Here is a 26,163-nt window from a genome sequence, read left to right on the forward strand (position 1 = left end):
CTCCTTGCACGATCACCCATTCTGGCCCTCCCCTACCCCCTCTCCTCAGCCCTCCCACCACTGGAACCCTGTCTTCATGCCCATTCCCCATCCACATGCTCCCTCTTGGTCCTGGAAGTGAAGGTCCACGCCAAGCCCTCCATGCTGGGAGCTGAGTAGCATCCTCCTCTCCTACCTACTCAACACCCACCCTCTCCTCTGGTCACCCCCAGAGGTCAGGGCCCAGCCCCCGCCGCCCCTCTGCACCCAGCTACTGCAGCCTGTGGGGCAATTTGGGATCCAATCCTGCCTTGTATGTCCGGGATTGTGGTACCTGCTGTGACCTCCATTTCAGCACCCCCTCAGTTCATCCTGGCAAGGACTCTGGGGTCAAACGGACTAGATGCAGAACTGCAGCTTCACTATTCATCAGCTGTCGTCGTGAGCCGAGCCTCCCCCACCCCAAACCCCAGGTTCCTCTCTTGTAAAATGGAAATGAGACTGCCTGTCCCCCAGCTGTCCCCCAGCTGAGGGTCATTGTCATGATTAAACACCTGGGACGTGCTTGAGCGTTTTTTAGCTACTGCGCCAGTCATGGAGGGGTGACAGACCCCTGGGCCTGTGCTGCCCTTGAAATGCCATCCTCCCCCCACTCCTCATAATTCCCTCTCTGTCTTTTGCCTCCTATTACACCTCTCAGCACCTTGAGCCAGGCCTTCTGAAAATTGTATACCAACCAGGCGGCAGATGAGGCTTTGCCCCAGGACAGGATGTGAGTCTGTCTGGTCCTTGGACTGTAGACCCTCCCCACACCCTCCCCAGACACCCACACCCTGTTCCCCTCTGACTGGGCTTCTGCCTGAGTTTCCCTCTTGCGCTGCAGCAAGTGACTTTGCCGAGCACATAACTAGTCTTCCTCTCTCTGGAAACCTGACCCATCCCGACCCCACAGTGGAGACTGCTTCAAACAGTTTGGCCCAGATCTCTCTCCCCCAATATCCCTGGCAGCTCAAAATTCGCCCTCTTTCCTCTTGCAGGAATCTGCTGGTCCCCTGGTGCCTCCTGGTGGTTAAGTCTGAGAACTGCGGCTCCCTGCAGGCTGCAAGCCTTCACAGGGGGACTAAAGGGGATTTATCTTTTTGCTCTCAAACCCAGATGAGTCCTGATCACTCCAGCACAGTACTACCCAGGCCTCATGCAACTTTGCTTGAGTAAAACTGTCAAGTGGTAATATATGAGTTTTCCTTCTTGATTATAAAAATAATACATACACAATGTGAAATGGAAAGAATACAAAAATAGGAAGATGTGAAAATTCTTAGCAGCCCAATTTCCTCCAGAGACACCACTGTCGAGTTTGGCCCTAACCTTCCCTAGACTTTTTGCTTGTAAAAATATTTGTATCTGTAATGTACACACACACACACACATACACACACACACACACACACACACACACTGGGTTATACTCGACATGCTGTTCCATAACTTGCCTTGTTCTCATCATCACCATTCCCTGCTAGCACAGAAATCTGTTTCGTTTGACTAACAGCTGATTGCACTCTTTTATTAGGTAATGTATTTATCAACTCCCTATTGAACAACATGGGTGTTCTTGTTTTTAAAAGTCAATTTTTTTTTTCTTAATTACCTTTCTGTTTGGTACAGTAGGAGGATCTAGGGTCAGGACTTTTATCTAAAATAAATAAAGAGCTCTTACAACTCAATGATAAAAAGACAAATAATCCAACTTAAAAACCAACAAATATCTGAATAGACATTTCTTCAAAGAAGATGTCCAAAGGGTCCATAAACCCATGAGAAGATGCTCAACCTCATTCGTCATTGGGGTATGAAAATCAAAACCTAAGTGAAATACTACTTTGACATCAAGACTCAGAAAGATGAATAATAAGAAGCGCTGGTGAGGCCATGGAGAAATCAAAACGCTTATGCATTGCTTGTGAGAATATAAAATTTTCTAGCCACTCTAGAAAACAGTTTGATGTTCCTCAAAATCTTAAACATGAAGTTGCCATTAAGGCTAGCAATTCTTACACATATGTAAGAATTACATGTGTGTAATTCTTACACAATATTATTTACAGGTAATCTGTGATAAATCAAGCTACATACTCTAAATCCTAGAGAAACCACTGAAAATACGAAATGAAGAACTAAGTCTAATCCGTCAATAGTGGAGGTAGAATGAAATCATTTGGGAGGAAAAACTCAATGCAAAAGAAGGCAAGGAGGGGACAAAAACCAGATGGGACAAAGATAAAATAAATAGAAAGGAGGTCAATTTATATATTGATAAGTTGAATATAAGTGGCCTAAACTTTTAATTGAATGGCAGAGTTTGTCAGATTGGATAAGAAAGCAATGCCACCACTTACAAGTTCCTTGTCTTTTAACTCGAAATCTTCCTTTCAATACCCTGTTTGTGACACAGTGACCATTGTTTCTTGCCACCTGAAATTATATTAGCCTTTATTAGTAGAGGGGCTCCCCTGGTGGCTCAGACATTAAAGAATCTGCCTGCAATGCAAGAGACCCGGGTTCTATCCTGGGTCGGGAAGATATCCTAGAGAAGGAAATGGCAACTCATTCCAGTATTCTTGCCTGGAGAATCTCATGGGACTGAGGAGCCTGGAGGGCTACAGTCCATAGGGTGGGAAAGAGTAGAACATGACTGAGCAACACACACACACACACACACACACACACACACACACACACACACACACACACACTACCAGCAGAGGGCACTAGAGAGACACTTTGTTAGGTAAACCCATGTGTGGTTAACAATTTTTCATATTAAACTTTCCGTGTTAGAATCACTGTGTTGTTTCTATATTCTGTCTGGATCCTGACCAATGCATTGACACTGGCCGTGATCCTAGGAGATAACCCTACAAAGATGGTATTTAGACATTTGTTTCGCTGTGCCCTTGGGCTTGAAGGCATGGCTGAACAATAGGAAGTGGAATGATGGTGATGCATGGCATGCAGTGACACCACAGTGCTGTCACCTGCGGTTAAGTGACGAGAGAAGCACATGCCTCGGGAAGCCGGCTGCACACATGACGGTCATGGCAGTATCCATGACCATAAGGACGACACTGTGGGGAGAGTTATTTTGAGCACGCTTGATTGTTTACCAAAAGAAAATGACAAACATGTCCTTTAATTCTCGGCTTATGTTAATGTCTGAGAACCAGAAAGCTTCCATGACAACTCGAAAACATCTTTCATTTCTTATACAAATGGACTGACATCACTCAAACAAAAGTTTAACTGTGTAATCAGTTGAATTACAGTATCGTTTGAATTCACAGTCTCGCTAAGGCTTTCATGTGAAGGGCATCAGTGGAAAGGAACCGGATCCTGAAGTTTGTGATGGGGACATCTGTTTGGGCCCAAATGAAACTAACAACTTGAACCCTCCAGCCACTCCATTCCTCCCTTGCCTGTGCAAGTAGCCCACTCTTCTGAGTCTGAGAACAGACTTCACCATGGATGGGTGCTTTGAAAGGTAATACCCAAGACCAACCAAGACTTCCATCACCAGGTCAAATCTCAGCATTTTCCAGAGGGACAGGACTTCAGAGAAACAGCGTGCACACCCAAAGAATTCTGAGACTTTACATCACATATTTTTAAGCAGATTTATTGTGATATTGTTCACATGTCATACAATTCATCCACCTGAAGTGTATAATTCAATGTTTTTTCCAGTATATTCGCAGATATATGGAGCCATCAGAACACTCAGCATGGAACCAAGACTTTCTCTATTCAACCTATTCCAGTGGACCTCAGATACAGATCTGACTTGTGGCCTCCAGAAGCTGTTCACTGAGAAATTTTCTCCTCTCTGGGCCCACCCAAGCCACCAGTCCCCACAAAGCTTGGCTGAACAGGCTGACCTACCCATCACCCAAGAGTGTCCACCTGGAAACTCAAGCGAAGCATCTTTCACAGGCGGAGGGTCTTATCCCAGCTTCCCGGAACACGCAGTGAATAACGTATCACAAGTCAGCCGTGACTCTAGTGGTCTGGTGGCCTCCCTTTTCAGTCTTGCCCCCTCTCGCCTACACTCAAATTCTCAAACCTTAGTTGAATTGTTATCTGAAAATTCAGAGACCTAGATTCCACCCTCAGAGACTGGTATTCCACAGGTCTCAGCCATGGCCTGGGAATCTGCATGCGTTCCCAGCACCGCATGATTCCTAGGAGAAGCATCACTTTAGACCTTACCAGACCTTGGGAGCACTGACTGACATTCCTTTTCATGGAGCAACATTCTATAAAGCCCAGCAGTGTGTTAAATTCTCCCACATCCTTATACTTGCTACTCGAAAGAAGTCAGACACAAAAAGCAAATCTTGTAGGATTCCGTTTCCACCAAGTTCTAGAACAGGTAAAATGTATCCACAGAGACAGAATCACTGGGTTCCTGGGAGCAGGCACAGAGGTAGCTTTCTGGAGAGATGGAAGCTTTCCATCTCTTCATGGAGATATGTTCTTTAATTTAATTTGGTGGCGATTACTCAGTGTATGAATTTGTCAAGTCATTGATCTGTACATTTAAAATGTGTGAATTTTACTGCAGGTAAATTATACCTCAATGAAGTCATTTTTTTTTAGATTTTATAATTTTTTTTAGTTTTTAAATTATGAAAGCATTATAACATATTTACAGGACACTTGGAGACTACAAAGTTACATATAGTTCCACTATATATTACAATATTTTTAAGTAGATAAATTAAGACTTTTTTAGTTGGAGTTTCAATATAAAACTCTCAAAAATTAATAGAATAAATAGAAAGTAGGAGGAAATAGTAGACCTGAAAAGCACTATGAACCAATTCAACATAAGTAAGATTTATACAATTTTCACACAACAGCAGAATACTAATTCTATTCAAGTTCCCATAGACTATAAGCCAGGAGGCACTGGAACATATCCAGGGATGTAAAACAAGGTACAAAAATTTCATGGTTTGAAGGTTCAATGAAGTCAGTTTGAAAAGCTCTCCTGTGTTGTCTCAGAAAACTGCTATTTCAGGTATTTAAACACGTTGTGTTTACATGACATCTGCATATGAGTCCATCTGTGCGAGCACGTGTATGACTCACCGTTTCTTTCATGCATTCGGCGCTGTGCGTCAGCAACAAGTCAGTATCCTAATTTGTCTGTTGCGTAGGCTCTGCTTTGTATAGTAAGACCAATTCGGGCCCTCGTGCAAGAGTTCTAGGAAAAGAAATATAGGGAATAGTCCCACCTTTGGGAAATCTGTTTTTAGGAAATTCCTGAATACTTTGTTCCCCTCCACCACACCAGACTCCTCTGCATGGGAGGCACGCACACGCACACACACGCACACACACACACACACACACACACACGCTTCCTCCTCGTCAAAAGGGAAATGCTCTGTGAACTGAACACACGCCCCACAGGCTCTGTGACCCTGCGAGTCCTCAGAAGTCATCAGGGGTCCAGTGGTCACACCTCAAGGAGATGGCCCTCACACTTGTCAACAGCACCACTGCCTCCTCCCAGAATCCCCAGAGGTCAAGAGGAAACCACAGGGACCAAAATCATGGCTTTGACCTAAGAAATTCAAAGAGCTCTGAATGTGTGTGATCTGAAGACAAAGGAGTCTGTGGAAACGCCTCCCACGGAGAGCCCTCTGGTCTGTCAGGTCCAGGATTCTAGCCCCTGCTCTGCCAACTGACTCCGGAAGTCACCTTGGCAACCATGACCACTCTGGCAGCCTCAGTTTACCCAACTGTAAAACGCTGGATGGACTGACCAATAACCGTTATTGATACTTGGCTCAAGACCCCACACTTCAAATGAAATCCCTTTTAGAAAACATAAGAGGGTATCTATGGTTGAAAGACCACCTGATGTGAAGAGCCCCCTCATGGGATAAGACCCTGATGCTGGGAAAGATTGAGGGCAGGAGGAGAAGGGGTTGACAGAGGATGAAATGGTTGGATGGTATCACCAACTCAATGGATGTGAGTTTGAGTAAACTCCAGGAGATAGTGAAGGACAGGGAAGCTTGGCGTGCTGCAGTCCATGGGGTTGCAGAGTCGGACACAACTTAGCAACTGAACAATTGAAGGGAGGTTCAGGGGCCCGTGCTCATGTCAGAAGACGCTTCAAGGCTCTTTGAGAGCTGTTTGAGAACTACTAGGTGAGCCGAGTTCCCAACCCACGTAGCTGAACTGACTTCATAGAAACTCTCCATGACGCTAATGACCCAAATCCTCTACTTATTTTTTGCTTTTAGTTGCTAAGTCATGCCCACCAGGCTCCTCTGTCCATGCAATTATCCTAGCAAGAATACTGGAATGGGTTGCCATTTCCTTCTGCAGAGGATTTTCCCAGCCCAGGAATTGAACCCAAGTCTCCTGCATTGCCAGGAGGATTATTTGCCGCTGAGCCACTATAGAAAGTCCAGCCACAGTGAGCTGAGAATGACTACAAGGACCTGAGACCACACACCATCACACTCAGGGAACTCCAAGGTGAGGTAATGCCAATCATCTTGTGATTCTTCTATTATTCAGACTGTCCTCCCTTGGCTGTTTAAGGAAGTTCTTACTCTCCTCCCACCCCTCAATCTGCCCTCCATGTGAATTTAGAAATACCTGTCATTTAACTCCAAATTTAAATGGCACAGAGGGAAATAAAGTCCACATCTAGTCTGACATAATCAGAGCTCCTTCTTTTCTAAGACCCAGACACACCAGAAATGGCGCCCTTGCCCCTCCAGACCACATGCCAGGGCCCGTGCTGTGCACTTTCCACAGATCATGTTCAACCTTCACCACCTGTGTGCTGGGCACTGTTATCCCATTATTCTGCTGAGCAAAACTGAGGCTCAGTCAGCCAGAGGCACACCAGGGCTCTCAGGTGGGCTGTGGGTGCTGACAGTCTGAGCCTGTTTCCTCTCCTGTTGAACAGGATGACAAGAATGCCCTCAGAGGTTGCTGGTGGACGCAAGTTCACGTAAAGGCCCTGCTCAGAGCACGGAGTGACGGCAGTTAACAATAAACGCTGGCTCCAGACACTTGTGTTATAGACAGTGCTTGCTAAAGGCATGGACACCAGACAGTCTTTTATAGAAAATAGGATTTATTTTCACATTTAAGGTGAACATAAAGAAATTTTCCAAAAGTATATTGTGTACATAATCAATAGCTTTAATTTATTAAACACACAAGAAAAACAAATCAAAGCCCACCAGGAAAATACACTTTGACTTCCTTCCAGAGCACATAGCACTTACAGGTTATTGCTATTTTCAACCTGGGAATTCACATTGACAAGGCACAGCTTGCAGTGGGTCTGTCCCCCGGTTCAGCTGCTTCCACCCCCACGGGCTCTCCCCAAATACAAGAGCAGCAGACCAACGGGATTCACAGTGGCTGGGATTAAAGGCCTCGGCTGCGGGACCATCACAAAGGCCTGGAGTGTGCTCCAAAGGCCAAGCTCTGTAGGTCTGTGGCCTGTGCCACCAACTCAGGTCACACCACAGCCTGGAGTAGTTAGTGTCACAGCTTCAGCTCCAGGGAGTCTAGTGAAATTATTCCGATCAGAAAGACAATATTAAACAGATATGACAGCCCTTTACAGCAACTGGCTTTCCCCTGTGGTCAAAGAAAAGGCAGAAACCGCCTTCAAAGCTAACCCATCATCTGTGCCCGAGGCGCAGGTGAACTTGAGCCGGGTGGTCACAGGCGATGCCTACAAGGAGCGGTGATACTGTGTCCACGATGCGTGTCCAGGAACGGGGCGCTGGGGAAGGGAGGACACTGGGGAAGCTGCCCGGTGGGCCCTGTGGGGTCTGACATTCCTGAGAGGCCTCCTGGAAGCACACAGGGTCAGCTCAACTGGCCGCAGTCTGTGATGACGATCTTCTTGGACGTCTTCCCACTCTTGGAGCCGAAAGATTCTATTTTCTTCACGACGTCCATGCCCTCTTTCACATGGCCAAACACAACATGTTTGCCATCCAGCCTGGGAGGAGAGGTGAGCCAGGTAAGCAGAAATGAGAGTGCTGCAATGTCGCCCGGGGTCACAGCCCCTAGGCCATGGAACTATTTACTGCAAACAGCAGTTCTGAAAGGAGCTCAGACCGAAAAGCTGGCCCAGCCCCTCACAGGTCCCGTGTGGAGCCTTGCTGAGCCCCCAGCACGCACCAGAGCGTGGCTCCCTCCCAGGCTGTGTTCTGCCTCACCTGCTGTGTGACCTTAGGCCAGGCCACTCAACCTGAATCCTGGGAACCTCACCTACAAAGGGTGAATTGTTCTCATCCTGCACAGGGAGATGATGGGATATTGAACTATTCTGAAGAAATAAGTCTGTGTAAAATGGAATCATTTTAAGTTTTGTTTTTTTTTTGATGTGGACCATTTTTGAAGTCTTTATTGAATTTGTTACAATATTGTTTCTGGGGTTTATGTATGTTTTTTGTGGTTTTTTTTGGACACGAGGCATGTGGGATATGAACTCCCTGACCAGGGATCAAACCTGTACCCCCTGCATCAGAAGGTGGACTCTTAACCACTGGAGCACCAGGGAAGGCCCTTATAGAACTGCCTTAACAGTCAGGAATTCTGGGGTGAGAGCCAAGATGATATGTATGGTGAACCTACTCGAGTCCCAAGCAGCTCTCAGTCTGAGAGAGTCCCGAAAATCTAAAAGGCAGCTCAGTTCAGGGCCACCAACCAAGACTGGTTACCCTTTGGGATCCACTAAGGGTTTTCATGGAAGGAGGGGAGTCAGGGCCAGCAATAACCTGCCCACTCCAACATCCGTGTCCCTTCTGGCTCAGAGGCTACAGACCACTAGTATCCACCACCACCTGGGTCTCCCTAAAGTCCTGGGAAATGGGCTTTATTAAGTCTTAGCTCCAGGCCAGCTGTTGTCCCCTCACCCTGCTGAGACGCCTCAGGGTGAGGACACAGGGGACTCTGAGTAGAGAAAACTGATTAGGTAGTGGGAAACTGACCTGGGACGACATCCCTAAAATACAAGGGCAATGGGAAAGAGGGTCCGGGGGCGCTGGTGGCTGCCACAGGCTGGTGCTAACGCCTGATGAGAAATCCGGTGTGATATCCAAATGCTGTCTACTGCAGCATTTTCCAAGGTGCAGCCCAGGGTTAAATAAGCTGGGAAATGGCAGGTTAAACCAAGTGAGCAAGCTTCTGCCACAGGCCATCCTGAGGCCTGATAAGTTCTGCAGCATCTCCCCAATGCATTTGGTAAAAGAATTCTTTCCTGTGTGTACGTGTGTTGCGCATGTGCATGCTCAGAGCACTGAGAAATTCCAGCTACAGCAACAATGGGAAACCTGATAAAAGACAGAGTTGCAAAATAGCCCAAATTCTTCCTCAACCCTTTCGGGGACTTTCTCCTCTTACACACTCAGCCGGGTGAGGGCTACTGCCCCAGAGCAGAGAGTTTGGCCTCAGACTATCCTCCCCCTCCAGCTCAAGGCCACCCCTGCTACCAGAGGGCCTGGACCAGGAGCCAGCAACTCACCAGTCTGTCTTTATGGTGCAAATGAAGAACTGGGAGCCGTTGGTGTTGGGGCCCGCGTTGGCCATGGACAGGACGCCTGCAGAAACAAGTGGGGTGACCAGGCTGCCCAGGAGGCATCTCACCTGGGAGCTGTTCCAGCATGGATGACGCAAAGCACAGGAAGGATACTTGAGGCTGAAGATACTTGGGGCTCAGAAGAGAGAGCCAAGCCCAGAGCACACAGCCACCCAGGGCCTGTCCGCCTTGATGACACAGGAGGGAAGGGCCTCCTGGGAGCTCTCAGTGATAGAGCAGGGGCGGGACCTCCAGTCCTGAACTCTAGCTTTTTCCACATCGCACGTTGGGTCCTAAAGGTAACACAAAGCTAGGGCTTTGCTTAACAGCTCTCAAAGAACGGTGGTCAAAGAAAGGTTTGTTTTTGAAACTGAGCGCTCAGGATGAAAAAGCCTCTGAGACAATCCAACAAGCCCACCCTTCACACTGAAGGAAGGAACGTGTGCCCTGGATGTGGAGCCATCAGGTTGCAGCCTCCAGGCCTGCTGGGGTGGCAGCACCAGGCTCACAGCTCAGGGCACATACCCAGGTGGGGACTGACAGCCTTACTCACCTGGCCCCTCGTGCTTCAGTTTGAAGTTCTCGTCAGGGAATCGGCTTCCATAGATGGACTTTCCCCCTGTGCCGTTGTGGTTGGTGAAGTCACCGGCCTGCGAACACGGAGCGCTGGCTGAGTGTCGCCACTAGAGCTGGCAGAGGGGTGCCATTCCCATGCTGCGACACAGCCCCCAGCCCACACAGAGCCCACCCAGCGGGGAGCCCTCAGGCAAAGGGGTCAGAAAATACCCGATGATAGAAGGGTTAATATAATGCTAAGGAGCATAAGCAGCAACAAAATAAAGATTTCATACTTTCTGCCCCAATAACTACCCTGGTTTCCGAATGATTCATTTTTGTCTGAGTGAGATTTTAAATGATCCTTAAAAATTCTAGGTCATTTGGAGCTGCTTCTTAAGTGACCTAGAATTTTCTACCCACAACTCTTGGAGGGTAAACAAGGAGGAGGCCAGGAGTCCCTGCTCCCCAGTGTGGTCTGTGGGTAGCTGGCACAGAGCCAGGTCCCTCCACTGAGCCCCCGTTCCTGTCCCAGCATCTCCTTTTCACCCGGCCCAGGACAAAGTCCACCCAGGGCCAGTGGTCTTCCTCAAAGCTTGCCCGAGGCTGCCACAAGGAGCCACAAACAGAAGAGCCCAGGGTCTGCCAGCCCAGCCCCCAGCCACCATCATATTGCTGTTTTCCTGAGATGACCTCCTCGGGTGAGAGGGATGACCTGACCAGCTCTGCTTTTGAAGCATTCACAAATGCCAATAAGGTGTCCCCAGAGAGGACTGGGCCTCCCGGTGCCCGGTCCCACCATCCCGTGCTTCCAAGAGCCCGCCAGCTTTGGAGTCTCTGCCCTTGCCTGCTGTGGTGAGAGGAAGACCCTAGCCCAGCTTGGACATCCACTTCAGCTCCTGCTCAGTCTACAGCCTCAGGCAGAGCTGGGGGCCTCTGCAGCTGAGAGCCATGGGCTGTGGCCAGGCCTGTCCCACAACCACAACCCCCGCCAATCGCTGCATTCCTCATGTCCAACATGTCAGCAGGCCCAGCCCCAAGCCATGCCACTCACCATGATGTGACGACAGCCACCAGGTCAGGGCAGAGGGAACTGGGGGGCAGAAATCCCAGCTGACAGGACTTCAAAGAGGTCATGACAGCCATGCCCCTGCCTCTAGGCCTGCTGGCCTCAGACATAAGCCCCTGTCTTAGCAGGGTCTGACCTAACACAGGACAACCCTTAGCGTGGCTCAGGCCCTGGCACCAGCGGAAATTCTCACCTGCCACACCTACCCACAACACTTCTAACACAGCAAAGCTAATGCTTCTGAAAAGAGGCTGAACACATGACTAAAGAGCAAATGCATTTAACCGAGAAAGGCGCCCTAGGCTGGAGAGAGGCTCCAAGTCTGGACCTGTGTGTTCTTGTCTGTGCCTGGCCTCCCTCCTCCCCTTCCTCCTTATCTCCTATGCCGAGTGCTCGGTGGGACACACTGGGGGCTGTGGGCAGAGACCGAATACGCTATTACTCCAAAGCCCCCAGCACATCCACACCCCGATGCCATTCTCCCTCTGCCGCTCCACTCTCGCGGTGCTGCCAGGCAGGGCCGACCTGCTGCTTATCCTGTTGCTTAGCTCCTGGGGCAGGGAAGGCACTATGGCTGCCAGGACAAGCTCCAGACTCTCAGAAGGAGAGGACAGGCTGAGCGAATGGCCGCAGCTGCCCTCCTTCCAGTACTCTCCAGGCACAAGCACACTGGCTAATCCCCGTGACATTCTCCAAGGTCGCCCCATCAGTATGCTACTTACAGAAGAAGAAGTCGAGGCAGGAAGAGGCCCACCATACCTGGCACATGAAGGACGGAATCACTCTGTGGAAAGTGGATCCTTTGTACCCGAAGCCCTTCTCCCCGGTACACAGGGCTCTGAAGTTCTCTGGGTGGGGTTGGGTGGGTGGTGAAGGAAAAAAGCAGGTCAGCAGGGCCAGGCCTCAGTGCAGGGGCCACAGCTGGTTCTAGCCGGCACCCTCTCTACCCACCCACCCCCGGACATGGGAAGATCCCTACCCCGGGGTCTCTGCTGACGGTGTGATCTGGGCCAAGTGGTCCTGTGCCCTGACCTCAGCATCTGAGCACTGCGGCAGGAGTAGCACCAGGCCAGTGGGGCAGGGAGTCCAGGTAAGTCCAGCCTCCACCAAGAGGCTCAGAGGCTGCACCAAGGTCCCCAGCAGCTGAGCACATGTGGTGGTGTACTCCAATCTGGCCACAGGTCTCCGCCCTGACTCCTCTCACCATCCCACCCACCTCACCATGCCCCTCTCTCTTCCACGTGGCCCAGACTCAGAAGACCCCGGTCCCCGTCTTACCTGCTGTCTTTGGGACGACATCTGCCTTCAGCTGCGGGGAAAGGAGAGGGAAGACAGGCTCAGTCCAGAGGCAGGTGAAGGAAGGACCCAACCCCCTACACGGTCCAGGAGCGAGGGAAAGCACCATTCCTGTCATTCTCAATCCTCCGTGGGAAGCCACCTAAGCAATCATTTCTGCCAGATGCTTCCTGAATTGCAGGTTGGGAGGGGCAGCCTCGATTTCCCAATCTGTCAGAAGAGATGACAACACCACCCTGGCCTTCTTCTGGGGGCAGAACTGACAGAGCTGCTTCAGCTGGGCCCAAAGCATCAGAGACGCAGAGAGGGTGGCCCCTGGGGGGAGCCAGTCCAAGCTTCCCAGTGGGCAGGTGGGAAACTGAGGCTCAGAGAGAGGCAGGAGGGTGGGGGAAAGGGAAGGCTGGAGCTCCATCCAAGCCTGCCTCTTGCCTCCCAGTTGCAAGAGCCACCCTAGTGTCTAACCTTTAAAATAAACGGGTGCTCTCCATTTTCCAGAACAGGAAACCGAAATTTAACTAAGACCCCTTTGTTCAAAATGGGCTTGAAGGCTACACCCAAGCTTCCCCTCTGTTATTTTCTGGACTATGTAGGTCTCTTTGTTCTTCAAAAAGGCCCAAAGAGCTGGGGCAGGCACTGTGTCACCTTGGGAGGGTGACTGGGGTTGGAGTTGGGGCAAAGAGCTCTGAGCACAATGCCCTGACCCCAAGAGGTCTATGCCACGTCTGTCTGGTGGCTGGAGCCTGCGGCCAGACCAGCGCGAACTGCTGGGAGAGGAGGCGGCCCAAAACCACCTTAGCTCTCGGGACAGCCGGATAGCAGGGGGCGGGGCTGAGGCCGGCTCCGCCTTCTGCAAGGGCCAACACGTGAGCTCCCCGCCGGCCCGCCGCCCCGACCCCCGAGCCCCTGACAGCCACCTCGAAGCTCGGGCCTAGGCGCCCACCCGGTGAAGTCTCGGAGCCCCTCCGCGGCCGGCCAGCGGGGCGGACCCTCCTAGCCTACGATCTGACCTTGAGCTTTCTCCTCCACACGCGCCTTCCCTCCCGCCTCCACTAGTTCAAAGATCCGAAGGGGAGGCCTGGAGAGACCAGTCCGATGCCCCTTCTTAAGAGATGGGGAAACTGAGGCCCAGAGCCCGGGGGCAGGAAGCAAGGTCACCCAGCGAGCCAGACACAGCGCCGGCCTGCGGTCCAAGGCTCTTCCGGGACCGTCCCCCACGCCCAGTCCAGAGCGGTCCGGTTCGGTGGTCTCACCTCCAGCACCACGCGGCCGAGTGGCTGCCCGTCAGCGCCCACGTCCAGGTACACTAGCGGGTTCCCGGAGGAAGAGGACGAGCCGTGGGAGCCGCTGCCGCTGCTGCAAGCGCGAACCGCGGGGAGGCGCAGGTGCGCTGAGCGCGGGCCGGAGAGCAGGCCGAGCAGGCGGGGTCCGCAGCGGAGCGCTAGCATCATGGGCGCGCGGGTCCGAGCTAGAGATCAACCGGCGAACGGAGAGGACGGAAGAGAGGGTCACTAGTGCCCAGTGGGCAGAGTCAGCAGCTGCCGCGCACCGCCGCCTTTATTGGCCCAGCCGGCCTCGCGGCCCCGCCTCCATCCCGCCTCCTCCAACCTGTTCGCGGGCTCCCCCTGCTGGTCCCAGATGGCAGCGCACCCCGGCTGGTGGGGCGGTGGGGCGTGAAGTCTGAACACACCCCAACCAGGGCTGGAAACCTGAGGGACAGACGCGACTTTGCCAAGGGAGGCCGGTTCTATTTTGTGAGGGTCCCAATAGATGAAAATAAGGGGTAAATGCTAAAACGTGGTTAACTCCAAAATAGGAGCCTCCATATGTTTTTCTTTGAATATAACAGAAGTCTGCCTTTGAGGCTTTTGTGTTCACTGTCCCTCGCCCTATCATAGGCCCTGCAAATGGACAGACAGACCAAGAGAGACTGTGGCAACTGAGAGTCAGACAAAGAAAGTTGGAATCGAGAGGTGGAATTAGAATGAGAGGTGACAGGAGGAGACAGGCAGACTCCTCCCATTGTGAACACAGGGCTCCTTGTCCAAGCCTGGGCTTGTCTCCAGATGCTTCCAGAAACCAGTCCCTCTTCCAGACTCAGCCTGGGCCTGTCATGCTCTTACCAGACCCCCAGCCCTCCGCCAGGACTGGGTCTGACTCCCCCTCCCTGACGCCCAGATAGTCCTGAATGCCAGCAACCAGAACAGATGGCTGCTAGCTCCCCTCCTGCCCCCAATCCTGCCCCCAAAACTGCATCTGCAGGTAACAGCACAGGGGCCAGTCCAAGGAAAAGCGAGAAGGCAGGATGGGAAGGGGAACTGAGAGCGAGGAACCACAGTGAGGGGGAATCTACCCCACATGCTGAGGTGGGCTTCACAGAAGCCTACGGGCATGAGAGGCCCACAGGAAATGAGTGACGGGCAGGGGACTTGAGAGAGCATCTGAGCCAACATCTGCAATTCCCAAGATGTATGACTGAGGTTGGGAGAGAGGAAGGCACTGCCCAGAGGTCAGCGAACCGGGAAGTCCCCTGCCGCCAGCCAGGGCCAGTCCTCCCAGACCTCTCTGCAGAATAGTGTGTGATTCTAATTTCTCCCCTTCTTGTTTTCCAGGTCTGTTCCAAGAATAAAAGGAACAAGAGTAAGGGGGTTGGTCAGCTATTAAGTGCTGTGCCATGAGCATCAGCGGTGGACAGAGCGTGGATGGTCTTTGCTCAGACAGTGGTGGGCCTCGGCTGCAGGGGCTCAGAGTTCTGAGTGGGCAGAGAAGAGGGTGGGATCTGTGCCTTGGAGTCAGATGAACTTAAACTCTAAATTGACCTGCCCCAGACCCTGAAATGACTCCTGGGAAGAGGTCAGTCAGCAAAATGCTGACCTAAGGCAATTCATGAGGGCAGAGCAGAGGGTCCTAGCCGCATGGGAGTGCTGGCTTGGCCTTTTTCTGGAAGTCCACAGTCCTCTTCTCTATTTCTGCCCCAGGAGGAGCCTGGTCACTCAGTGATATTCCGGCTACATCCTGGAGCCCAGATGCTCTCCAGGTCCCAGTCCAGGACAGGGCCTCACTCTATCCTGAGGAATAGCGTCTCCTCTTTTGTGATTGTGCCTTGAAGTAGAATAGGCTTGCTTAGGAAGCCAGCTTGCTCTCTGCCCTATGTGGGCCCTCAGCACGTCTCCCACATCCTCCCCTATATCAGTGCATTCTGCAGATTCCAAAGAGGAAGAGAAGAATCACCTTACATGTCAGTTCCAGGCCCTGGGCTCATATAGCTCGCAGCTAACCAAGTGTGTTCTCAGTCCCCCATTGTCTCTCAAGCTGGCTCCTGGAGGGACTCTGTCTCAGTGGAGCATGAGAGTCCAGTGCCAGGGGAGAGTTGCCCTCATTTGTGTAACGTCCCTAATTTCCAAAGCCCTTGCCTAGCCCTCACCGCAGCCTGAGAAGCAGTTCCATTGCCTAGATGGGGAAGCAAGGCCCAAAGTGTTAGGCGAGGAGTTGCCTAAGGACAGAGCTGGAAGGAGTCTGACCCCGAAATCAGGGTTTGCATTTGTCGTGATTATCAAGGAGCTGGTAGTTGGGACAGAGTGGGGAGGGAAACAGAGACCAACCTTGGACAGATGACACAGCAAGAGAGAAACTAAGGAGTTAGCCAGGGGGCCGTGGAACTCAGGGGACAAGGAAGATGGTTTCTGTCTGGGGGGTCAGCCTGGAGACAACTGCATTTGAGGGACAGAGACAAAAAGATGCAGAGAGGAGATTCCAGAGGGGGAATGAGCCAAGGCCAGCCCAGACCTGGGAGAGGTCAGGGCACCTTCAAGGAAAGGCTCCAGTATTAACCATGAGCTGAAAGCCTGGCAGGGGATGAGGCGTGGCGGTCACGGAGAATCCTGAAGGCCAGGCTGAGGTCTCACGTTGTTGAATAGCACTGGGAAACCACGGATGGTGCAATACTTCATTCCACTGTGTTATACCTTCTATCCTCTTTGGAAAATCAAACATCATCACTGCCTCTTGCCTGAGCCAGAGAAAATTGCACCTGCTCCACAGGCTCAGCTGTGAAATCATTTCTTCCTGTGCTGACCTCAGTCGGCATCAGGAGCAGGGACTGTCCCTGGCCTGAGCCATGGACTGAAACATGCCCAATCCCCACCCAGGTGAGACGGGGTAGGTGTCACACTCACCTGGCTCTGAGGTTATTTATAAACTCTGTGTCATCCTTAGAAACAGCAGTTGCTCTCTGCTCAGCCCAAGTGGCTTCTTATCCAGGGTGTTAATGGTTTTCATCACTCAGGGATCCTGTAAAGCCATCTGTAGGCCTCACAGAGCCAAAGAGCTGTCAGATTATGCTGACATCTGGGGTTGCAAGCTCAGATACCTGTGGGGGCCGGGCAGTGACACCTCAGGGTGAGGCATGCTGGGCAAGGCTATAGGGAGAAAGTGGAGGCAGCACTGTGTCCTGTGTCCAAACAGCACCGTTAAAGGGCAGCTCCTACCCCAGCCGGTCAATTATTGTATGTATACAATGGGTCCAGTGTAGTCAGGTCTCATTTTTCAATAAAAACTGAAAACTTTGGGTTTTATGGAAATCTCCCAACTCATATATTGGCAACTCATTTTAAAATAAAATTAAACCCTAAATAAGCCCTAAACAGCATATTCACACCCTGGCTGGGGCCTCTGGCCCTGTAGTTTGCAAGCTCTGATCTCTACTGTGTAGATGAGAGACCTGAAGTTCAGAGAGGGAAAGGAACTTGCCTCTGGTCACACAGCCTCGAAGTACTGGGACTGTGGTCAAACCCCTCTCTTCACACTTACCGGGGCTCTTTCTGCAAGATTCACTCAGCAGACATGTTTTCAGGGCTCCTACTAAATGCAGGGTCTGAGCTTTACCCTCAAGATACAGAATAGCTCCTGTTTCTTCTAGGTGGTCTGTGAGGTTACTAATGTCTGCGTCACAGAACTGTTCATATTAGGGAGCTGGTGAGGGGCATTGAGCATGAGGGCCTCTGTGAATGAATGAATGAATGAATGCACACCGCCTGACCTAGGCCAGCTGAGGACTCGGTCAAGGTGGGAAGGCTGGCTTTGAGTGAATGATGTGGTGCCCTATGGATGTGTACCCTAAGGTGCACTCCTGTGAGTGGATTTTTTTATGGGTGGATTTAAAAACATATATATTTATTATTTTTATTTGGATTTGCTGGGCCTTAGTCAGAGTATGTGGGATCTAGTTCTTCAACCAGGGATCAAACCTGGGCCCCTACATTGGGAGGGTGGAGTCTTAGCCACGGGACCACCAGCGAAGTCCCTGATAGATGGGTTTTTTTTATGGGTAGATTTTTACTACTGCTGACCCAAGACTCCCTTTAATAATGTAAGAACACCATCATCACACCAACTGATGTGTAATATTTGGAGGCTTGCTTAAGTATATTCATCAGACCGTGTGTCTTTTGATCCACAACATAACTTGTGAGGTCAGCTGGGCTGGAATGTTATCTCACCTAGTAGAGGAGGGAACTAGAGCTGTAAATAGCAAAGTGGCAGACAGCCTAAGGCTATACTGAGGAGCCAGCCCTTGAGCCAGGGTCACTGAGTTTGGGCTCTTTTCACTCTATAAAATGGTTATGTGGCTAAGACTCCATGCTTCCAATGCAGGGGGCCTGGGTTCAATCCCTGGTTAGGGAACTAGATCTCACATGCTGCAGGTAAGACCAGGGCGGCCAGGTAAATAAACCAATACAAAGTTATGATGGCATCTTTCCCTGATCCCACCCCCAGTGAGTCAGGCGGGCTCTAAGATGATCCCCAGTGATGCCCAGTAGTCACAGCCTGGCGTTGCCCCCATCTTGGATGTGGGCTGGACATAACAACTTCCTCCTAGTGAACAGAATAGGGCAAAAGTGGTGGGGTGCCTCTTCCAAGATTAGGCAACAAGGAGACTGTGCTTCCCGCCTTGGGCTCGCTCTCTCTGTCTCTCCTCAGCCGCTGCCCTTTAACACACTCAGGCAGCCCGTGGAGGCCCCGGTGGTGAGGAACCCAAACTGGCCAGCCACTGCAGGAGAGACTTAGACATGCATCTTCTGCAGGCAGCCAGCAGCCATGTGAGCCAGCTTGGAAGTGGATCCTGCAGGTCCCGTAGAGCCTTGGGGTGACTGCCGCCCAGCTGGCGCCTTGACCACCACCTCCTGAGAGACCTTGAGCCAGGAGACCCAGCTAAACCATGCCCGGACATCTGACCCACAGGAACCCTGAGACAATAAGATGCTTGTTCCTTTAAGCTCCTCAGTGTTGGGTCACGTGTTATGCAGCACAGATAACTAATAGATAGATGAAACCTGTAGCCAGGGCCCTTTAAAACCCAGCTCCTATCCCATTGCTCCACACACAGCTCCACTCTGACCTGCCATCTCAGCAGGCTTGTGTCTTCACCCACTCTTGGCAGAGACCTCAGGGCCGAGTTGGCGACAACTGGCCCTGAGAGATGGTCTGATGGGTCTTGGTGACCATGTGGGCTGGGCTGCTATTGTTGTCTCATTCCCCTGAAGGAGAGAATACGTGGAGCCTGAGAGAGAGGGGAAGGTGTGAGGAAGCCATTGGCAAGAGGGCCTGAGCTAGGGATTAGCCATGGCATTCCAGTGGCCTCAGAGAAAGGACAGTACTTCTTAATAACTTGGTGCAGGGCTTTGCACTAAGCACTTTCTAGACATCACCCCATCCTCAGGAGGAACCTGCTAACTGGGGGATTAACTCTGTTTACAGATGAAGGAATGGGTGTCCAGAGAGGGTAAGCAATTTCTCCAAGGTCCCTCAAGTGTCAAGTGGAGACTGGCATTCTTCCCCATTCTCCTTGGCTATGTGTCTTCCTTCAGGAACTGGTGGGTTCCAAGTGGCACCTCTTAGGTGGATCATACCAGATAGCATCCCTTTCTTACAGCCTTTCTTCCGGCTAGCCTGACACTGCTTGGCGGTTTTGATCTGCCATCCCATCTATCCTTGTGATAACTCCACAAGGGAGAGGCTCCTGTCTGCACACGGTGAGGACAGCTCCAAGCCAGTGACTTACCCAAGCCGCACAGATACCAGGTGGCTGAGCAGGACTTGCCCAGGCCTGGCTGGCTCCAAAGCTTGCATTGCCCCCGCTCTGGCTGGGTCTTCTTGCCCTAGAGAATCTACCATTGGTTTTCAGCCCTGCTGGAGATGGTGTCCACTTGCACAGGTGAGCGATGTATAAACACACATATACTGTTATTCACACAGAGTCAACAGGAAAAGGAGCCCGCAGCAGGACTCAAGAGCTTCCCAAGCCAGCTCAGGTCAGCCATCGTGCACACCCACTCCCACCTGTGTTGGCTAGCCCTGGTTGGTATTGTTATCCTAAGGATAACAATATCCTAAGGACAGGATTTGCCACATTCCCTAAAAGTGGGACTCGAGCCTCTGCCAAGACTAAGGGGCTGCTTGGGCCAACCTCATCTGAGCTCTGAGCTCTACTCTGCGGCTGCCAGGAGGCAAAGAGCCTGCACTTCCGCATCCTCATCCCTGCTTTTGGTTTGTTTGTTTCTCCTGTTGACCTGTGTGATTTTCTTGAATCTATTGGCTTTACCCTCAGTCTCTACTTATTAACATTTGTATCTCTTCATCTTCCAGTTGAAGAAATTCCCTTCGAATTAACATTACCTACCCTCTACATAATCAAGATTGCCTACCAATGATGGCAAGTTTTGTTTTTACTTCCAATTAAAATAAGCACTATAGTCTTAGATGCTTGATAACAGTAAGAATACTTATCATTTACTGCACACTCAATATAATTGCACATGGTAAGAATTTACATTCTTTCTTCCTATTTTGGCTGAGCCATGTGGCTTGTGGGATCTTAGTTCCTTGACCAGGGATTGAACCTGGGCCTTTGACAGGGAGAGCATGAAGTCCTAACCACTGGACTGCCAAGGAATGCCCTATATTACTTCTTAATCCTCCACGGCCCTTAGGAACAGGTACTAGTGTTAACTGATCTTTATAAAGCAGTTATAAAGAGCTCCTCTTTGGAGGTCTCCAAAACTAACAGAGGTTATATAAGCTGTCTGACGTTACAGTGTCTTCCTCACTTTAAGTGGCTAAGCCTGTATTTGACTTGACTTGGCCTAATCTCAGAATTAATCTCCATTGTCCTTGAATTTTAGTACAAAAGGTTAGCAGATAGTAGTTAGACTGGAAGAGGCCTCAACTTATATAACAAAGATTTCAGATGTTAGATGAGCTTGGAAAATTGATTGACTCTCAGGCTGTGTTCCTAAGACTGCATGTCAGTATCACAGGGCTGTCCCTGGCCTAGGTTCAATCCCTGGCTGGGGAACTAAGATCCCACAAGTCATGTGGCATGGCCAAAAAGAAAGAAAGAAAGAAAGAAAGTACATGAGCAATTCAACAGTTCATTATAAAATAGGCTTAGTGTTAGATGATTTTCCTCAACTGTAGTCCAATGTAAGTGATCTACTTATGTTTAAAGTAGGCTAGGTTAAGCTATGATGCTTGGTAGGTTATGTGTATTAAATGCATTTTTGACTCAGGATTTTCAACTTGAGATGTGTTTATGGGGATGTAACCCTATTACAAGTTGAGTCTGACCCTCTGAAAGTTGTTGTGAGGTCTGTTGAGATGCTGCAAGTCAAGCCCTTGACACCATGCCTGGCACAAAGAAAGGGTGGAAATGACTTTCTTTTCAGCCTGGATCTGCCTCTCAATCATCCCAGCCATAGAGCCCACAAGGGGCTGACTTCAGGGGGTATCTGTCACCCCTAAGCTCTGAGCAAACAATGAACAGAAGGGCCACCCTTGGGCTCTCTTTGCCTATTGAGGGATCAGAGAGGCCAGTCCAGTCACCCCTGAGCCAGACCTGGCAGAGTCACCGTGAGGGCTGGGCTCAGCAAAGAGGTGGGGGAGGGAGAGAGAGGAGTCTGCGTGGGGGCAGGTGTGTGTCTGGGGAGGGTCCTATGGCCAAGGCTCGGGGGTTGCTCAGCCTCCTGTCCTCGATTCTTGTTTCAGTCTCATCAGGCACTGTGGTTGGACTTACTGTCTGATCCTTCTCCAGCCCCACAGGCCACTCTCTAGGACGCCTTGTTTGCTGAAGCCCCCCTGTCCCTTGTGGCACCGGCCTGGTCTGCTCAGCTGTTCCTCTCCCCAGGGCTGTCCCCACAAGCCATCTCCTTTGACAAAGGGCCAGTGTTGTTGGGAGGGCAGGTGCTATGCAGTCAGGATGGCAGCCAGGCCCGCATGGATTCTGGGCGGTCAGATCACAGAGGAGTGACCAAGGCCGGGCTGGTTGGGGCCAAGGCCAACAGGCTCTTCTTTGTTTTTATTGGTTTTGAGCCACTTCCCCAGAAAGAGGTCAGGGAGGGAGCCAGTCCGATGCTTGGCTTGGGGAGATGATATATATTTGCCAAGTCAGTGGCCAGAGGTTAGATGAAGGCCCCCAGGAAGGGTACAGTTTCTCCACCCTCCTCACTACTGGCCCAAGTCCCCAGTGCAACTTGAGACCAGCAGCAGAGAGCTGGAAGCCACTCCTTTCAGTCAGGAAGGAGACCACCCTTCTACATGACAGCTTGTACCCCCAGCCCCTGTCCCCATTTCCTTCTTGGTCAGCTCCATCAGATGGTTGAACTCCTGCTTGGGTCCACTGCCTACCTCTCTGCTGCCAGGTTAGGCCACCTGCTGGTCCCACAGGGCCAGCCTTCAAATACCCATGCTGGCTAGTCAGCCCTGGTGAAGGTGTCTCCTTCTGACCACCCCCACCCCCCAACAGGGGAACACTTCTCTGAGTACAAGCTGGTCACAAGCAGGATTTAAGCCAACGGTGGGCCAGGGCTGTTGACCATCTCACGCCTTATCAATAAAGACCAAGTACCTGAAATGTGAGAGGTGAGAATCACCTCTGCTATTTGTAGCTCGTATTTGTAGGAACAGGACTATCTACAGATATTAGAAGGGGTCACAGAACAAAGACAAATCAATGGGAGTTTCAGAGAGGAATGAATGAAAGCTACAGATTTTAGGACGGTAGGAGGATAAGCAGGAACCTGTCAAGGACTTCATGTGGGTTGTATTTTCCCACCAGATCATAAGCTCCTTGGGGGTCTTGTTCATCTCTAACTCCATCACCATCCCATCCTGTAACTACGTGTCATCACTCAGCTCATGGTGATGGCAAATGTGGGCAAGATAGATGGATGGATAGATGGATGGATAGGGGCGTGAGCAGGTGGGTGGATGGATAGGTGGGTGGACAAACTGATAAACAGCTGGCTTCAGAGACAGGGTTGGGTGAGTAATAACTGTCTGAATCCTGCCCTGGGAGGAGGCCAGAATGGAAGCTGCATGACCCTTGCCAGCACAAAACCCGGGCTTCTCAGCGATTTCTTAGAGGATGTAAAAAGCATCAAACACAAGAGAAGAGACGGATAGCTTAGACTTCACTAACAGTAGTAACTTCTGTTCAACAAAAGGCATCATTAAGAACATGCAGTAAAGAAGTGAAGCCATATCTATGTGAGATGATGGACATTCACTAAACTTACCGTGGTCATCATTTCATGATGTAGGCAAGTCACGTCATTATGCTGTACACCTTGAACTTACACAGTGCTCCTATGTCTCTTACACTGCAATAAAACAGGAAGGAAAAAAAAAACAGAATTCAAAAAGAAGTAAAGAAGTGAAGCCATGAACTGGGAGAAGATATTCACAATGCATACATCTGACAAAAGTTCATATCCAGTAACATTAAGAACTCCTATAAATCAATGCAAAAAGGCAAACAGGCCTAAAACAGTGGTCAAAAGACTTGACTAGGTATTTCACACACAAAAAAGCATATCCACATAACCCATAAGCATATGAAAAGCTTATCATAAGTTATTATCATAAGTCATTGCTACTGCTAAGTCACTTCAGTTGTGTCCGACTCTGCGCGACCCCATAGACGGCAGCCCACCAGGCTCCCCCATCCCTGGGATTCTCCAGGCAAGAACACTGGAGTGGGTTGCCATTTCCTTCTCCAATGCATGCAAGTGAAAAGTGAAAGTGAAGCGCTCCGTCGTGTCCAACTCTTAGCGACCCCATGGACTGCAGCCCACCAGGCTCCTCCATCCATGGGATTTTCCAGGCAAGAGTACTGGAGTGGGGTGCCATTGGAGAAAGCAAATGTTTTAACCATCCATCATAAAGGAAATCAGTCCTGAATATTCATTGGAAGGACTGATGCTGAAGCTGAAACTCCAATACTTTGGCCACCTGATGAGAAGAACTGGCTCATTTGAAAAGATTCTGATGCTGGGCAAGATTGAAGGCAGAAGGAGAAGGGGACGACAGAGGATGAGATGGTTGGATGGCGTCACCGACTCAATGGACATAAGTTTGAGTAAACTCTGGGAGTTGATGATGGACAGGGAAGCCTGGCGTGCTGCAGTCCACAGGGTTGCAGAGAGGCAGACATGACTGAGTGACTGAACTGAACTGAAATGTTTTAAAGCCCTAGTGAGATAGCAGTATATAGCCATTTGGATGGCTAGAATTAAAAGAGTGAGGATGTGGCATAGCTAGAACTTTCATGCATTGTTATTGGGAATGTAAATGGGTTCAATCATTTCAGGAAACTGTTTGGCAATTATCTACTAAAGTTAAAAATATGCTAACCTATGACTCAACATTCAGAAAACTAAGATCATGGCATCTGGTCCCATCACTTCATGGGAAATAGATGGGGAAACAATAGAAACAGTGTCAGACTTTATTTTTTTGAGCTCCAAAATCACTGCAGATGGTGACTGCAGCCACGAAATTAAAAGATGCTTATTCCTTGGAAGGAAAGTTATGACCAACCTAGATAGCATATTCAAAAGCAGAGACATTACTTTGCCAACAAAGGTCCGTCTAGTCAAGGCTATGGTTTTTCCAGTGGTCGTGTATGGATGTGAGAGTTGGACTGTGAAGAAAGCTGAGCACCAAAGAATGGATGCTTTTGAACTGTGGTATTGGAGAAGACTCTTGAGAGTCTCTTGGACTGCAAGGAGATCCAACCAGTCCATTCTGAAGGAGATCAGCCCTGGGATTTCTTTGGAAGGAATGATGCTAAAGCTGAAACTCCAGTACTTTGGCCACCTCATGCGAAGAGTTGACTTATTGGAAAAGACTCTGATGCTGGGAGGGATTGGGAGCAGGAGGAGAAGGGGACGACAGAGGATGAGATGGCTGGATGGCATCACTGACTCGATGGACATGAGTCTGAGTGAACTCCGGGAGTTGGTGATGGACAGGGAGGCCTGGTGTGCTACGATTCATGGGGTCACAAAGAGCCGGACACGACTGAGCGACTGAACTGAACTGAACTGAACCTATGACTCAAGAAAAATTCCACTTCTAGACATATATTCAAGAGAAATGAGAATGTCCATCTGTATTGAACATTCATAAGAGCTTCAAACTCGGAACAACCCCAATGCCCATTAACAGTGAAATAGATACCCACACTGTGGTACATCCATACAATGGAGTACCACCCAGCAATAAAAAAGAGCCAACTACTGATACATACTGCTTCATGGGTGAATCTCACAGACATATTGAGCAAAAAAGAGAAAAAAAGCCAGAGTGTGTACTGGATGATTCCATCTTTAAGAAGTACAAGAGAAGGTAAAACTCATCTAAAGTCAGAGAAATCAGCAGTTACTTTTGGGGTCAGGTGAGTGAGAAGGTGGTACAAGGAGCCTTCTGGAATTCTGGAAATGTTCTATATCTTGATCTGGGTGTGGTAGCTATGTGTGTACAATTCGTCGAACTCTACACTGATAACATGTGCAGTCACTATATTATTATGGTATACCTCAATAATGGGCTTCCCTGGTAACTCAGATGGTAAAGAACCTGCCTGCAATGCAGGAGATCTGGCTTCGATCCTCGGGTTGGGAAGATACCCTGGAGAAGGGAATGGCTATCTACTCCAGTATTCTTTCCTGGAGAATTCCATGGACAGAGGAGCCTGGCAGGCTACAGTCCATGGGGTTGCAAAGAGTTGGAAATGATTGAGCAACTAACACACTTTCTATATCTCAATAAAACATGTACCCAAGTTTAAAAAATGTATCGAAGTTTCCTTTGTTCAGGAATAATTCAGTGCACCAATAATTCAGTGGACGTGGGGAAAGGGAGAAACCAAGAGGAAACCCCATCATGGCCCTTCAGAGATGCTCAGTTCTTGGGACTCAGTGGAAAGCATCTCGAGGAACTTTTTGACCAGTGATTGAGTCCTTGCTGAGGCCGATGACAGGGAGAGAACACGCTTAAGGGAAGTTCAAGGGTGGGGTATATGATGACAGAGTGACGCATGACAGGGACTTTCCTGCCAGCTCCACCCCAGGCCCCGGTGTGCTTCATCTGCTGAGGCCTACAGAGGGAGCTGGCTGAGCTTTTATGCTTCCCTGCCCTTCTGTGCCATGTTCTGAGGGGAAGGGTAACCCCTCACCAGCTTCCCATCCACCTCTCTGGGAGGGAAGGGTCTGTGTTGGCCACTGTACCAGCAACTGCCCACCCAGCTGAGGTCAGAGTCGCGTGGGAGGAGGCGGGAGAAAAGCAGGCCTTGGGCTCC

General features: G+C 50.2%; 1 protein-coding gene across 2 annotated transcripts; it reads right to left on the reverse strand.

Annotated features, from left to right (window-relative positions):
- Positions 1 to 7,126: 7,126 nt before the first annotated feature.
- Positions 7,127 to 14,060, reverse strand: PPIF (peptidylprolyl isomerase F). Of its 2 annotated transcripts, none has more exons than XM_086381782.1 (6): positions 13,781 to 14,060; positions 12,513 to 12,543; positions 11,994 to 12,082; positions 10,164 to 10,260; positions 9,557 to 9,632; positions 7,127 to 8,029 (listed from the first exon to the last, which is right to left on the reverse strand). In XM_086381782.1, exons 1-6 carry the CDS (start codon positions 13,976 to 13,978, stop codon positions 7,894 to 7,896), a joined length of 627 nt encoding a protein of 208 aa, XP_086237908.1. In that variant the 5' UTR covers positions 13,979 to 14,060; the 3' UTR covers positions 7,127 to 7,893. The 2 variants fall into 2 exon arrangements, with proteins under 2 accessions (XP_086237908.1, XP_086237909.1); XM_086381783.1 differs by lacking the exon at positions 13,781 to 14,060 and adding an exon at positions 12,993 to 13,351.
- Between the last annotated feature and the right edge of the window lie 12,103 nt (positions 14,061 to 26,163).

This window comes from Bos grunniens, chromosome 28 (assembly GCF_055505025.1).
Source record: "Bos grunniens cultivar Pamir isolate PY7600 chromosome 28, Bosgru_T2T1.0, whole genome shotgun sequence".
Classification (NCBI taxonomy): Eukaryota; Metazoa; Chordata; class Mammalia; order Artiodactyla; family Bovidae; genus Bos; species Bos grunniens.